At 43.9% G+C, this 16208-nt stretch overlaps 1 protein-coding gene across 1 annotated transcript in view; it reads right to left on the reverse strand.

The window, feature by feature from the left end:
• Nucleotides 1–3774: 3774 nt before the first annotated feature.
• LOC137534257 (membrane-spanning 4-domains subfamily A member 4A-like) overlaps nt 3775–16208 on the reverse strand; it is a 105509-nt gene continuing 93075 nt past the window's right edge. Inside the window, exon 7 of the mRNA XM_068255668.1 lies at nt 3775–3932. Within this exon, the coding sequence (XP_068111769.1) occupies nt 3867–3932 (66 nt within the window). The 3' untranslated portion in view covers nt 3775–3866. The remainder of the gene's footprint in view (nt 3933–16208) is intronic.

Genomic DNA, 16208 nt, shown 5'->3' on the forward strand with positions numbered 1-16208 from the left:
GGAAGCTAGATCTGCTCTATTATTTCTGTAATTATATAACTAGCAGTCAGGGACTGTATACACCACTCCGGACTGGCTGCTTTTGATGGACAAAGGGTCCAAAAATCTGGACACCTAAGGGCCTGTACACACTGAAAAACGCAGGCAAAAACGCAAGCGCATGCGTTTTTAAAGTTCCTGTAGTTTTAAAAACGCATGCGCTTTTGCCTGCGTTTTTTGTGCGTTTGCGTTTTTCTTGTAATTGCTGATTGGCTAAAGAATCCTTTGTTTTTTTTCTAGTTTACATTTCAACAGGAATCAGGACATTGCAGAGTCTTCTGGGATACTGACTTCTGAAAAACGCAGGCAAAAACGCAGGCAAAAAAAAAGCGCAGCAGGCAATGCGTTTGCGTTTTTTTAAAAACGCATCGCACCAGTGTGTACAAGTCATCACGATTTTCATTCTTTTTCAAAAGACCTTGCGTTTTTAAAAACGCATGCGTTTTTAAAAACGCAACGCAAGCGCAGCAGTGTGTACAGGCCCTAACTTTTTGGATGGACAGGGCGTAGAGTCAGCAGCGTACTCTCTGAAGGGTAGGGCTAAATTGCAGGTCCAGTCACAATATTTGCATACATTACACACACATAGTGAGCCTGTAGAAAATGTAAAGAAATATCGAGGGTGGGGGTGAGATGTATGGAGAGAGAAATCAGATATACTTACTGGTGGCTTCCTTCAACCCCCAGTCTATCAGGCAACCACTTTATAGAGCTTGTGGAGAAAACTGCCTCCACTAGGATGAAAAGTCCTCTTCTAGATTTTGGTCACACTCCGATCAAAAAGGTCCACTGGATCCACTGGATATTGTTTGCAGGGATAACTTCTAGGCGCCCCAGTGTGAGTGTAAAACGACCAATTTTGAAGTTAATAAGAAACAGTCTTACCTAAGTATGAAGGTTTAAAAGTAATTTATTGCACACCAAAATCAATGCATTTCTTGGGTTTCACCCGCTTCTTCAGGTTAATAACACAGTGTCTGTAATGTCTGTAGCACGGATAAGGAGTGCCTGTAGGGTGGCTGACGTTTGTTTTTGGTGTCCAATAAATTACTCTTAACCACTTTACCCCCAGTGGTACGGATTTCTCCGTCCCTTTATCCACCCTGTTACCACCAAGGGACGGAGAAATCCGTACCTGACGCCGCTCCCCGCGCTCGTGCATGCCGCCGCCCGCTCGCCCAGAGATCAATGAACGGGAAAAACCTTTCCCGTTCATTGATCTAAGCCCCCCGCAATGATCAGCTGCTTCTACGAGAAGCAGCGCTATCATTGTGAAACAAAAAAGTTGCCCTGCCTCCCTAAACTTCCTGCAAGCGTACTTCCTGTACGCTTGCAGGTCGCATAAACAAAAACTTACTGTGGCCATCTTGTGGCCAAATAGTATAACTACACCCTAAAGCATTTTTCGGGTCTATATGAAAAGGGCACCGGTAAAAAAGGGCGCCTGGTGGAGCCCATATATACCAACTTCAGCTACAAAAAAGGCGCCTGGTGTAGCCCATATGAAATTCGGCTACAAAAAAGGCACCTGGTGTAGCCCATATAAAAACTTCGGCTACAAAAAAAAGGTGCCTGGTGTAGCCCATATAAAAACTTCGGCTACAAAAAAACTCTGGGATGTGTTAATTACTATTCCCCCTCCAGGCCTCAATGGATAGTGGGGGACTGAAATAATTTGGCTTACAGTGCTTGTAGCCCATATAAAAACTTTGGCTACAAAAAAACTCCGGGATGTGTAAATTACTATTCCCCCTCCAGGCCGCCATGGATAGTGGGGGAATGAAATAATTCGGCTTCCAGTACTTGTAGCCCATATAAAAACATAGGCTACAAAAAAAGGCAATAATATGGGCTACAAAGGGGCACCTTACTGTAGCCGAAAACCTTGTAGCCGAAAAAATATGGGCTACAAAGGAGCGCCCTACTGTAGCCGAAAACCTTGTAGCCGAAAAAATATGGGCTACAAAGGGGAGCCCGCTTGTAGCCTATATCAAAACTCGGGCGCCCTTTTCTACACCTTGTAGCCCATATTTCCAGAAATAACATTGATGTCTATGGCGGCGCCCTTTTCATACAGGCAGCTCGGGCGCCCTTTTCAACCGATACCCATTTTTCATATACAAATACATTAGTTATACATTAAAAAGTAACTCATTACCCCCCACACTCCCCAATTATTATTTTTTTGTAATTAAAAAAAAATTATTATAAAAAAAAATACATAAATAGTTACCTTAGGGACTGAACTTTTAAAATATTTATGTCAAGAGGGTATAACACTGTTACTTTATAAACTATGGGCTTGTAATTAGGGATGGACGCAAAACTGAAAAAAATACACCTTTATTTCCAAATAAAATATTGGCGCCAAACATTGTGATAGGGACATAATTTAAACGGTTTTATAACCGGGACAAATGGGCAAATGCATTTCATGGGTTTTAATTACAGTAGCATGCATTATTTAAAAACTATAAAGGCCGAAAACTGAAAAATTATATTTTTTTCCCACATTTTTTCCTATTTTTCCATTAAAACACATTTAGAATAAAATAATTCTTGGCATAATGTCCCACCTAAAGAAAGCCTAATTGGTGGCGAAAAAAAACAAGATATAGTTCATTTCATTGTGATAAGTAATAATAAAGTTATAGATGAATGAATGGAAGGAGCGCTGAAAGGTGAAAATTGCTCTGGTGCTCAAGAGGTAAAACCCCTCAGTGGTGAAGTGGTTAAAGCTCCATACTGAGGTAAGACTGTTTCTTATTAACTCCAAAATTGGTAGTGTTACACTTAAATGCGCTTGCATTCCCTTCCTGCTATTTTTTTTTTTTTTTTAATCAGCCCGATTTCCATTCACAGGAAATAAACATAAACAGAGGAGAAGTTAAAGTGATTTCACTGATTTCAATCCAGAGAGTTTTCATATAGAAATAATGGTCAGGAAACACAGGACAGAATATAAGTGCAGATTGTGATCTACAATATGAAGTTCTAATGAAAACAATAATAATAGAAGGCTACAAGATTTCTTCCCGGCCAATGTGAAAGTAAACAAAACACACTTTCTGATTCATGAATTCACCACAATTTTTAACCCTGTAAATCTGCCTAGATTATTAAAACGTAGCGTTTATTAAAAATCCTTAAAATTACTGCATGGTATATGATTACAGTGATTCAGGAGTAGGATTAATTTGGTATACTGGCATATATATCTCCACACTTATTGTCGACTGTATCGGAGATCATAAATCCGACGACCTGACTAAATACTATTTACAAAAAGACCCCCCACCAACCTAACATGTTTCACCCCCCCTAAAATGTGAAAGTAAGACTGTGTGATCTCAGTGATTGCTATGACCTTGGTGTAATTTGCCTTCTTAAAATAGGCTTGCTATACATCAGCGGTTCTGGATGCTTGCTTAGCTTACCAAGGGTGAAAAGGGATAATTTGCATATTCAGTAGTAGTAGTGCATTGTAGGTAGCCACAAATGTTCACTTATGGCTGAATTATTGCAAATTTCCTTCTTTTTTAAGAAGGCAAATTACCCCAAGCTTTGGTTTGGTTAGTAGGAGTGCTTTTTGGTTCCTTTTATCCCCCTATACATTCCTAGTAGTTTGGGTCACCCTGAGCTGCTTGGTTACTATGACCGTCTCTCTTCTTGGATGTAGCAGTTGCATTGCAAAGTAAAATTATAACTTACTAATTGATGACATGAAAAATAAGATGGCAGACTTTTCCCCAACACATTTATTTAAAGTAAAGTGACAAAATTAATATTTGCGAGTTTGTTGAATCTTGTTGTTCTCTTGTTGATCTTTATGAAATAGCATAAGGCATTGGTTCCGGAACTGTAACAACAGCATCATTCCTTATAATAAACACCTAGGAAAATGTAATGGAAAACACGATTACAAGGTGAATAAAGTTCTGGAGCAAAACTAATATAAAAGGTTCTCTTCAGCGAGGCACAGACACAGTACTACAGTGAAAGAAATTGGTCCTGTGCAATCACATTCACCCTTCATTCAATTTACAGGATTGTAGAAACCAAAAGAATCAAAGGCTAAAGGCTAGAGGGCGAACATGACCAAAACACAGAAGAAAGCTCAGCAAAAGCTGTTCTGACTGTGAAAACTGAGAAAATTCTGAATATTGCAACTCCCAAGAACTGATGACCAGCTTGTTCGCTGCCACTATTCAATCTTTCCTCTGCTCATCCATTATTAGCTGGTACGCAGGTACAACTGCAAGTGACAGGTACAAACTTCAGAGTGTAACCAACGCTCAAGAAAGCATCATCAGGTCACCCCTGCCACCAATGGACCTCTTACACACCTGTAGACTGAGGACTAGGACCAAAATGACAAATGGGTCCTCCCACCTCAGCTGCAGTTAGTCCAACCTGCTTCTATCAGGCCGCCGCTACAGAACCATCCCCACCATGAACTCCAGGCTCAGGAACACCTTATTACCCCAAGCTATCCTTCTACTGAAATGTACCCCCAACAGCTAAATCCCCTAGCTACGATTGTGTTAATGGACCCAAGCCTCAGTGTCCACTTTTCTATCTCAATATTCGCTATCATTGTCTGCTATTTGCACTGCTACTAATGTCGTCTGAACCGCAAATAATTCCGGTTGTGATATCTGTCATATTTGGCAAATACAACTAATTCTAATTATTTTAATGCATGGCAAAATTTTGTGTGCTTTAGCTGGCATCCTGATATTACCTCCCCCCCTTCATGAAGAGAGGACCATTATGGGAGCCAGTTACGTTCTGCAATCTGCTAGAGGCTTTTCCAGCTAGGTATGTGCATGTCAGGTTTTTAACCTCCTTAGCAGTTACCCCGAGAAAGGCTTGGGACGGTAATCCACAGCTCAGAGCGGTAATCCCATGCCTCAGTGAGTTATATGCAGAAGCTGCTGCTATGTTTTTTTTTCCTGTTTTTCAAGGCTTTCAGGCCCTAAATCTGTAAATAATCATAACGCCAGGGAGATTAAAAGCTTTCATTAATGGGAGGGCACAATGCTAAGGTGGACTTGAAAAGCATCAGCATAAGGAGCAAGATGGTGTTGCCCAGAGAGATGTTGATGTGATTCTCTACTACTTACTAAGATATGACAGAAGTCACATTTGACCATTCGCTATAAACCTTTTTATCCAGAAATAAGCAAATTAACATTTCAGTTTTTGTGTTGCGCCTGCACTTCTACCTGGTAATGCTTTTTGAGGAGAACATATCGGTGTTATTGTTTTTTTTTCTGTTGCAGTAAACAAATATCTACCATTACAAGTAATTGTGGTTGGGGTGTCTTGGCACCCTATGGAAAAAAATACAGGAGACAAAAAAGGGAGCCCGATAGTGCAGTATGTCAATAATAGGTGTGTGGAGAAATCAATTTATTGAAAGGGCTATTCACAAAGGAGGGTTGCAAGGGGCAACCAACCACAGGAAGCAGGTGGAGGCCATAAAAACCCGACTCGGGGTGGTCCTGGACGGACCTGGTTGCGGTCGTTCTCTTAGACGAAAAAGGATGGACAAAACAACGGGTGTTCTGTCACCACCCCTCGGACAAACATGTACGGGGGTATAACTATGCACAATAAAGGAAAGAGGCGCCCTGATTTGAATAAAAGCTTTTAAAACCAGTTGAAAAATGAAAAAGAAAAATGAGGTATCTTACCTCAATGACGAAATCTCTGTAAACGTACAAAAGATTTTTATTTGAAATCAAATCAAACAAAAATCTTTTGTAAGTTTACAGAGATTTCGTCATTGAGGTAAGATACCTCATTTTTCTTTTTCGTTTTTAAACTGGTTTTAAAAGCTTTTATTCAAATCAGGGCGCCTCTTTCCCTTATTGTGCTACCATTACAAGAGCAACGTTGCCGGAGGACTCAGTCATTTGGCTTTTGTTGTATGTCAGAGACTTATTTACTGCAATAGTAAAACAACACTCTACAACTCCCCAAACCATACTAGGTGAAGGTTGGGGATGAGCAGAACACACTTTGGGTGGTTCTACAATTTTTTCCCAAAACAATTTCTCACATTGCATTTAGTCAGTGGTCCCACTGCCTACTTTAGCCGTTAATAGCAAATCTCCCCTACATGCTATAATTATATAATTTGCTAGGTATGTTTAACCACCCTGGCGTTCTATTGATTGCACCAGGGTGGCTGCACTGCAGTATTTTTTAAATCATGTAGCTAGCCTAGCGCTAGCTACATGATTCCCCCTCCCTGCGGTATCCCTCCCACCCCTCCGATCGCCACCAGCCATCAAGCCCATCCGGAAATCCCGTTCTGAACAGGATTTCCTTTAGGGCTTCCCCCATCGCCATGGCGACAAACGGAATGACGTCATCGATGTTGTGATGTCACAAGGAGTCCCGATCCACCCCTCACTGCTGCCTGGCACTGATTGGCCTGGCTGCGCACGGGGTCTCGGGGGGGGGGGGGGCACCTGTTACGCGGCGGGTATCGGCGCATCGGCAGCAAGCAGCGGCGATTGTCCCCAACACGCAGCTAGCAAAATGCTAGCTGCGTGTATTTTAAAAAAAATTACAAAAATCGGCCCACCAGGGCCTGAGCGGTGCCCTGCGGCGGTTATAGTAAAGCTGAGCTCGTCCATACCGCCAAGGAAGTTAAGTGAATAGTGGAAACAAGGGTAAAAAAAACACAAAAAAACTTGCAGTTTTTGTGAAAAAAAGTTATGATAGGATTTTTTTTAAAATGTGGTTAAATATCAAATAATGTATCGTATCTATCCATCAGTATTAAAAATGTACATATATCCCCAGAAATAGCAGTGAATTTCCTGGGGGTAAGTAGCAAAACCCTTTTGCTGGGAATCACTGGACAGCCACAATACTACTGTATAAAGATACCTGGCAAATAAACCTACTATTTGCATAAGAAAAAAAAATAACTAAATGAGGTAGGGTCCTCCTCCTTAGCCTCTTTAACCACTTAAGGACTGCAGTCATAAAACCCCTTAAGGACCAGAGCCTTTTTTTCCATTCGGACCACTGCAGCTTTCACGGTTTATTGCTCGGTCATACAACATACCACCTAAATGAATTTTACCTCCTTTTCTTGTCACTAATACAGCTTTCTTTTGGTGCTATTTGATTGCTGCTGCGAGTTTTACTTTTTATTATATTCATCAAAAAAGACATGAATTTTGTCAAAAAAATGACTTTTTTAACTTTCTGTGCTGACATTTTTCAAATAAAGTAAAATTTCCTATACATTTGAGCGCGAAAGTTATTCTGCTACATGTCTTTGATAAAAAAAAAACCATTCAGTGTATATTTATTGGATTGGGTAAAAGTTATAGCGTTTACAAACTATGGTGCAAAAAGTGAATTTTCCCATTTTCAAGCATCTCTGACTTTTCTGCGCACCTGTCAGGTTTCATGAGGGGCTAAAATTCCAGGATAGTACAAATACCCCCCAAATGACCCCATTTTGGAAAGAAGACATCCCAAAGTATTCAGTGAGAGGCATGGTGAGTTCATTGAAGATTTTATTTTTTGTCACAAGTTAGCGGAAAATGACACTTTGTGACAGAAAAAAAAAAAAAAAGTTTCCATTTCTTCTAACTTGCGACAAAAAAAAATGGACGGACTCACTATGCTCCTCTCTGAATACCTTGAAGTGTCTACTTTCCAAAATGGGGTCATTTGTGGGGTGTGTTCACTGTCCTGGCATTTTGGGGGGTGCCTAATTGTAAGCACCCCTGTAAAGCCTAAAGATGCTCATTGGACTTTGGGCCCCTTAGCGCAGTTAGGCTGCAAAAAAGTGCCACACATGTGGTATTGCCGTACTCAGGAGAAGTAGTATAATGTGTTTTGGGGTGTATTTTTACACATACCCATGCTGGGTGGGAGAAATATCTCCGTAAATGACAATTTTTTTATTTTTTTTACACACAATTGTCAATTTATAGAGATATTTCTCCCACTCAGCATGGGTATGTGGAAAAATACACCCCAAAACACATTATACTACTTCTCCTGAGTACGGCGATACCACATGTGTGGCACTTTTTTGCACCCTAACTGCGCTAAGGGGCCCAAAGTCCAATGAGTACCTTTAGGATTTCACAGGTCATTTTGAGAAATTTCGTTTCAAGACTGCTCCTCACGGTTTAGGGCCCCTAAAATGCCAGGACAGTATAGGAATCCCACAAATTACCCCATTTTAGAAAGAAGACACCCCAAGGTATTCCATTAGGAGTATGGTGAGTTCATAGAAGATTTTTTTTTTGTCACAAGTTAGCGGAAATTGATTTTAATTGTTTTTTTTCACAAAGTGTCATTTTCCGCTAACTTGTGACAAAAATAAAATCTTCTATGAACTCACCATACTCCTAATGGAATACCTTGGGGTGTCTTCTTTCTAAAATGGGGTCATTTGTGGGGTTCCTATACTGCCCTGGCATTTTAGGGGCCCTAAACCGTGAGGAGTAGTCTTGAAACCAAATGTCGCAAAATGACCTGTGAAATCCTAAAGGTACTCATTGGACTTTGGGCCCCTTAGCGCACTTAGGGTGCAAAAAAGTGCCACACATGTGGTACCGCCATACTCAGGAGAAGTAGTATAATGTGTTTTGGGGTGTATTTTTACACATACAGATGCTAGGTGGGAGAAATATCTCTGTAAATGACAATTATTTGATTTGTTTTACACACAATTGTCCATTTACAGAGAGATTTCTCCCACCCAGCATGGGTATGTAAAAAAATACACCCCAAAACACATTATACTACTTCTTCTGAGTACGGCGATACCACATGTGTGACACTTTTTTGCAACCTAGGTGCGCTAAGGGGCCTAACGTCCTATTCACAGGTCATTTTGAGGCATTTGGATTCTAGACTACTCCTCACGGTTTAGGGCCCCTAAAATGCCAGGGCAGTATAGGAACCCCACAAGTGACCCCATTTTAGAAAGAAGACACCCCAAGGTATTCCGTTAGGGGTATGGTGAGTTCATAGAAGATTTTATTTTTTGCCACAAGTTAGTGGAAAATGACACTTTGTGAAAAAAACAATAAAAATCCTATTTCCGCTAACTTTTGACAAAAAATAAAATCTTCTATGAACTCATCATACACCTAACAGAATACCTTGGGGTGTCTTTTTTCTAAAATGGGGTCACTTGTGGGGTTCCTATACTGCCCTGGCATTTTACGGGCCCAAAACTGTGAGTAGTCTGGAAACCAAATTTCTCAAAATGACTGTTCAGGGGTATAAGCATCTGCAAATTTTGATGACAGGTGGTCTATGAGGGGGCAAATTTTGTGGAAACGGTCATAAGCAGGGTGGCCTCTTAGATGACAGGATGTATTGGGCCTGATCTGATGGATAGGAGTGCTAGGGGGGTGACAGGAGGTGATTGATGGGTGTCTCAGGGGGCGGTTAGAGGGGAAAATAGATGCAATCAATGCACTGGGGAGGTGATCGGAAGGGGGTCTGAGGGGGATCTGAGGGTTTGGCCGAGTGATCAGGAGCCCACACGGGGCAAATTAGGGCCTGCTCTGATGGGTAGGTGTGCTAGGGGGTGACAGGAGGTGATTTATGGGTGTCTCAAGGTGTGATTAGAGGGGGGAAATAGATGCAAGCAATGCACTAGCGAGGTGATCAGGGCTGTGGTCTGAGGGCGTTCTGAGGTGTGGGCGGGTGATTGGGTGCCCGCAAGGGGCAGATTAGGGTCTAATCTGATGGGTAACAGTGACAGGTGGTGATAGGGGGTGATTGATGGGTAATTAGTGGGTGTTTAGAGGAGAGAAGAGATGTAAACACTGCACTTGGGAGGTGATCTGATGTCGGATCTGCGGGCGATCTATTGGTGTGGGTGGGTGATCAGATTGCCCGCAAGGGGCAGGTTAGGGGCTGATTGATGGGTGGCAGCCAGTGACAGGGGGTGATTGATGGGTGGCAGTGACAGGGGGTGATTGATGGGTGATTGACAGGTGATCAGTGGGTTATTACAGGGAATAACAGATGTAAATATTGCACTGGCGAATTGATAAGGCGGGGGTCTGAGGGCAATCTGAGCGTGTGGGCGGGTGATTGGGTGCCCGCAAGGGGCAGATTAGGGTCTAATCTGATGGGTAACAGTGACAGGTGGTGATAGGGGGTGATTGATGGGTAATTAGTGGGTGTTTAGAGGAGAGAAGAGATGTAAACACTGCACTTGGGAGGTGATCTGATGTCGGATCTGCGGGCGATCTATTGGTGTGGGTGGGTGATCAGATTGCCCGCAAGGGGCAGGTTAGGGGCTGATTGATGGGTGGCAGTGACAGGGGGTAATTGATGGGTGGCAATGACAGGGGGTGATTGATGGGTGATTGACAGGTGATCAGTGGGTTATTACAGGGAATAACAGATGTAAATATTGCACTGGCGAATTGATAAGGCGGGGGTCTGAGGGCAATCTGAGCGTGTGGGCGGGTGATTGGGTGCCCGCAAGGGTCTAATCTGATAGGTAACAGTGACAGGTGGTGATAGGGGGTGATTGATGGGTGATTGATGGGTAATTAGTGGGTGTTTAGAGGAGAGAATAGATGTAAACAATGGATTTGGGAGGTGATCTGATGTCGGATCTGCGGGCGATCTATTGGTGTGGGTGGGTGATCAGATTGCCCGCAAGGGGCAGGTTAGGGGCTGATTGATGGGTGGCAGTGACAGGGGGTGATTGATGGGTGGCAGTGACAGGGGGTGATTGACAGGTGATCAGTGGGTTATTACAGGGAAAAACGGATGTAAATAATGCACTGGCGAATCGATAAGGGGGGGTTTGAGGGCAATCTGAGCGTGTGGGCGGGTGATTGGGTGCCCGCAAGGGTCTAATCTGATGGGTAAAAGTGACAGGTGGTGATAGGGGGTGATTGATGGGTGATTGATGGGTAATTAGTGGGTGTTTAGAGGAGAGAATAGATGTAAACAATGGATTTGGGAGGTGATCTGATGTCGGATCTGCGGGCGATCTATTGGTGTGGGTGGGTGATCAGATTGCCCGCAAGGGGCAGGTTAGGGGCTGATTGATGGGTGGCAGTGACAGGGGGTGATTGACGGGTGATTGACAGGTGATTGACAGGTGATCAGGGGGATAGATGCATACAGTACACAGGGGGGGGGAGGGTCTGGGGAGAATCTGAGGGGTGGGGGGTGATCAGGAGGGAGCAGGGGGCAGTTTAGGGACTAAAAAAAAAAATAGCGTTGACAGATAGTGACAGGGAGTGATTGATGGGTGATTAGGGGGGTGATTGTGTGCAAACGGTGGTCTGGGGGGGTGGGCAGGGGGGGGTCTGAGGGGTACTGTGGGCGATCAGGGGGCAGGGGGGGGGGCAGATCAGTGTGTTTGGGTGCAGACTAGGGTGGCTGCAGCCTGCCCTGGTGGTCCCTCGGACACTGGGACCACCAGGGCAGGAGGCAGTCTGTATAATACACTTTGTAAACATTACAAAGCGTATTATACGCTTCCTATCCGGCGATCGTCGGGTTAACAACCCGCCGGCGCTTCCGATTGGCCGGCGGGTTGACGTCGCGGGTGGGCGGAGCCTATTGCCGGCGGATGCGCGCGCATCCCAGCGCGCGATCCCCGGCCAGAGAGTGCCCCAGGACCTGACGCCAATCTGCGTTACGTGGTCCTGGGGCTGCCACTTTGCCGCCGCCAATATGAAGTAGGCGGTCGGCAAGTGGTTAAAAGACTGCAAAGGTGAATAAATAAATCTCATTTTACTTACCTGGGGCTTCTTCCAGCCCCTAGAAGTCCTTTGAGTACTTCGCCACAGCTGCAGTGCACCCCAGTTTTCCGCTGGTCGCCTGCAGCGGCGGCTCCCGGAAATTTTTTAGGGGGTGCTATGCAGGTGCTGGATCTTTCTAGGGGTAGCTGTGAACTTGCAGCGCGCAAAGCGTGGTCAAAAGGGGCGTGGTAAAAAGGGGCATGTCTATGCACTGGAAAGTGGGCGTGTATAGGTAATAAAGTTGCCCCAGTATTAGGTAGTATAGTTCCCCAGTATAAGTAGTATAGCTGCCCCAGTATAGGTAGTATAGCTACCCCAGCATAGGTAGTATAGCTGCCCCAGCATAGGTAGAATAGCTTCCCCAGCATAGGCAGTATAGCTGCCCCAGCTTAGGTAGTAAAGCTGTCCCAGTGTAGGTAGTACAACTGCCCCAGTGTAGGTAGTATAGCTGCCCCAGGGTAGGTAGTACAGCTGCCTCAGTGTAGGTGGTACAGCTGCCTCAGTGTAGGTAGTACAGCTGCTCCAGTGTAGGTAGTCCCAGTGTAGGTAGTCCCCGTGTAGGTAGTACAGCTGTCCCAGTGTAGGTAGTCCCAGTCAGAGCCGGGACAAGGTCCTCCAGCATCCAAGGCTGAGACACCAAAGTGCGCCCCTCCATCCCTCTCACCCCAGCTGTCACCCCACTGATTGCTATTAGACTAAGAGGCACCCCTGGGCCCCCAGTCCAATTCAACACCTTAAACTCGAGTTATCTGGCTTGCAATCACTGCCATGTACTCCTTTTCTTATTTCTCCTGGCTTCAAACACAATAGGTGAATTATAGCTGAGTGAGTTGTGCGCCCCTCCTACTCTGCGCCCTGAGGCTGGAGCCTCTCCTGCCTCGGCTCAGCCCTGGTCCCAGTGTAGGTAGCACAGCTGCCCAAGTGTAGGTAGTACAGCTGTCCCAGTGTAGGTAGTCCCAGTGTAGGTACTACAGCTGTTCCAGTGTAGGTAGTACAGCTGCCCCAGCATAGGTAGTATAGCTGCACCAGCATAGGTAGCTCCTGCATACTTCAACGAATATGTCATTGAGCAAAAACAATAAAACTGTTAAAACTTAAAAAGTAGATTTAAACATAAAATAAAACTGTGCAGTATCTTGAAAAGCTTCTGATGAGATCTCAATTGCATTTAGAATATCTTAAAAAGTCATTTTTAGGAGAAATTGTAGTAGGGGTGGTTCAGCACCCTGTAGAAAAAAGGAAAGGAAACAAAAGACGGGAGCCCAGTAGTGCAATATGTCAATAAACGCAATGGAGGTAGGTAAATAAATAAAAGCACTACTCACAAAGGGAGGTTGCTGGGGGCAACCAACCACAGGAAGCAGGTAGAGACAATAAACCCGACTCCACTCGGGGTGGTCCTATCCAGAACCGGCAGGATGGTCGCTCTCTTTTGGAAAAAATGACGGATTGAGCCCACTGTGGGGACTCCACTAGTGGTCTATCACCACCCCTCGGACAAGGTATGTTCGGGGGTATACTTAGCAACAACAAGGGAAAGAGGCGCCCTCATATGATAAAAGCATCTAAAATCAGCTTAAAAACGATAGAAAATATGAGGTGGTTTACCTCAATGATAAAAATCTCAGTAATAAATAAAAAAGATTTTTATTATTAGCACAGGCAACGCGTTTCATGGGTCTCAGCCCGCTTCATCAGGCCAATAGCAGTGCCACTGCCAAATAGAAGAAATCATTCAGCATAGGAAGCCTCCCTAGAGGCTCCCTATGCTGAATGATTTCTTCTATTTGGCACTGCTATTGGCCTGATGAAGGGGGCTGAGACCCGTAAAACACGTTGTCTGTGCTAATAATAAAAATCTTTTGTATTTATTACTGAGATTTTCGTCATTAAGGTAAGCCACCTCATATTTTCTATCGTTTTTAAGCTGATTTTAGATGCTTTTATCATATCAGGGTGTCTCTTTCACTTGTTATTTTCAGGAGAAGAAATAGATACAATTGTTTATTTCATTAGTTTATTTTTTGTCATGAAGAGAGAAAGTGCAAAAATGCTGGCACTGCAGTAAATCCTTGTGAGGAAGTTGGTGGAGGGGGAGGGAAGCGGCACAGTCACCACAACAGGCATGGAGGATGTAAATATTCAGTGTGCTCAGGCAGAAATGGTGTCTGCATATGAGAAGAAGAAGAAAAGCACCGGCACTGCTGTCATTACTTTTATTGCTGTTTCCAAAACGAGGCAAAGCTAAAAGCTCACATAAATTGTAGAAAAGGTACACATACCTACGGTGGAGGTGGATCAGGTGCGGTGGGTGCAGAGGGAGAGGAGCCTGACGGCCGTTTCGAGCTATGCGCTTCTACGGAGGCTGCAAAGGGGAGGCTGGCATAAGCAGACTTAAATGTATTCACTAAGACGGCGTGCGGCGTATTGCCGCTCAAAAAGCCGCCTCCCTATCATCGCTATTCGCCCCCTCATTGGCTGCTAAACCACAGATGCAGCCTGGGAGGGATGACGTCAGGTATTCCCTAACTGCGGTGGCCTGGAAGGGAAACACTGTATTAGGTTTCCCAGGCAAACTATGCACCAAGTGGCCAAACCGCAGATCAGGGACACCTAGTGCCATCTTGTGGCGAAAAAAGATTTAGCAGGCTTAAAAAATAAATGTGCTAAAAAATGTATAGAACTTTAACCACTTGAGGACCACAGTCTTTTCGCCCCTTAAGGACCAGAGCCTTTTTTTCCATTCAGACCACTGCAGCTTTCACGGTTTATTGCTCGGTCATACAACCTACCACCTAAATGAATTTTACCTCCTTCTCTTGTCACTAATACAGCTTTCTTTTGGTGCTATTTGATTGCTGCTGCGAGTTTTAGTTGTTATTATAGTCATCAAAAAAGACATGAATTTTGTCAAAAAACTGACTTTTTTAACTTTCTGTGCTGACATTTTTCAAATAAAGTAAAATTTCCTATACATTTGAGCGCGAAAGTTATTCTGCTACATGTCTTTGATAAAAATAAATCCATTCAGTGTATATTTATTGGATTGGGTAAAAGTTATAGCGTTTACAAACTATGGTGCCAAAAGTGAACTTTCCCATTTGGAAGCATCTCTGACTTTTCTGACCACCTGTCGTGTTTCTTGAGGTGCTAAAATTCCAGGATAGTATAAATACCCCCCAAATGACCCCATTTTGGAAAGAAGACATCCCAAAGTATTCAGTGAGAGGCATGGTGAATTCATAGAAGATTTTATTTTTTGTCACAAGTTTCTTCTAACTTGCGACAAAAAAAAAATGAAATCTGCCACGGACTCACTATGCTCTTCTCTGAATACCTTGAAGTGTCTACTTTCCAAAATGGGGTCATTTGTGGGGTGTGTTTACTGTCCTGGCATTTTGGGGGTTGCCTAATTGTAAGCACCCCTGTAAAGCCTAAAGATGCTCATTGGACTTTGGGCCCCTTAGCGCAGTTAGGCTGCAAAAAAGTGCCACACATGTGGTATTGCCGTACTCAGGAGAAGTAGTATAATGTGTTTTGGGGTGTATTTTTACACATACCCATGCTGGGAGGGAGAAATATCTCCGTAAATGACAATTTTTTGATTTTTTTACACACAATTGTCTATTTACAGAGATATTTCTCCCACTCAGCATGGGTATGTGTAAAAATACACCCCAAAACACATTATACTACTTCTCCTGAGTACGGCGATACCACATGTGTGGCACTTTTTTTGCACCCTAACTGCGCTAAGGGGCCCAAAGTCCAATGAGTATGTGATGATCGCTGCTGCAGCAGCTGTTGCTGGAAGTAGTAGTGCTGCAGCTCAGGCAGTTCTGATCTATTTCCATGCAAGCTGCATAGCTTTGTCTGTCTTTCCCTGCTGTCAGCTTGTGACTGATTATCATTCACCTGTGTGGGAATCTGCATGTCTGCTCCCATTGGATGACCTCAGTATAAAGATCTGCTTCCTGCAGGGTTTCCTTGGGTTTTCATAGCTTCAGCTTAAGCCTGCCTTGCTGTCGCTTTAGCCCCCGATCGTGTTTCTTGTTATAAAGATACTTTGCTGGTCTTTGCATCATATATTGGTTCATTGCCAATATATATGCATACCAGCACGTTTATTATTTTCCTTGTATTTGTGTTACGTTGATACATCAGTGTCGCTGATGTATACGTACACAAACTGTTTATATCCTGTGTGCAGTTAGTCAGCTATCCAGCACGTTTTGGTAGGTTGCGCGTACCGTGACCACCCGTGCTGAGGTAGTTACCCTGCTCCTGGTTCTGTTTGTGGATTGCGTTCATCTCTGCGAAGAGATAACGAATCCTTCTGAATCCTGTCCTGTTACAGTTTGTGGATTGCGTTCATCTCTGCGAAGAGATAACGAA

This window comes from Hyperolius riggenbachi, chromosome 10 (assembly GCF_040937935.1).
Source record: "Hyperolius riggenbachi isolate aHypRig1 chromosome 10, aHypRig1.pri, whole genome shotgun sequence".
Taxonomy (NCBI): domain Eukaryota; kingdom Metazoa; phylum Chordata; class Amphibia; order Anura; family Hyperoliidae; genus Hyperolius; species Hyperolius riggenbachi.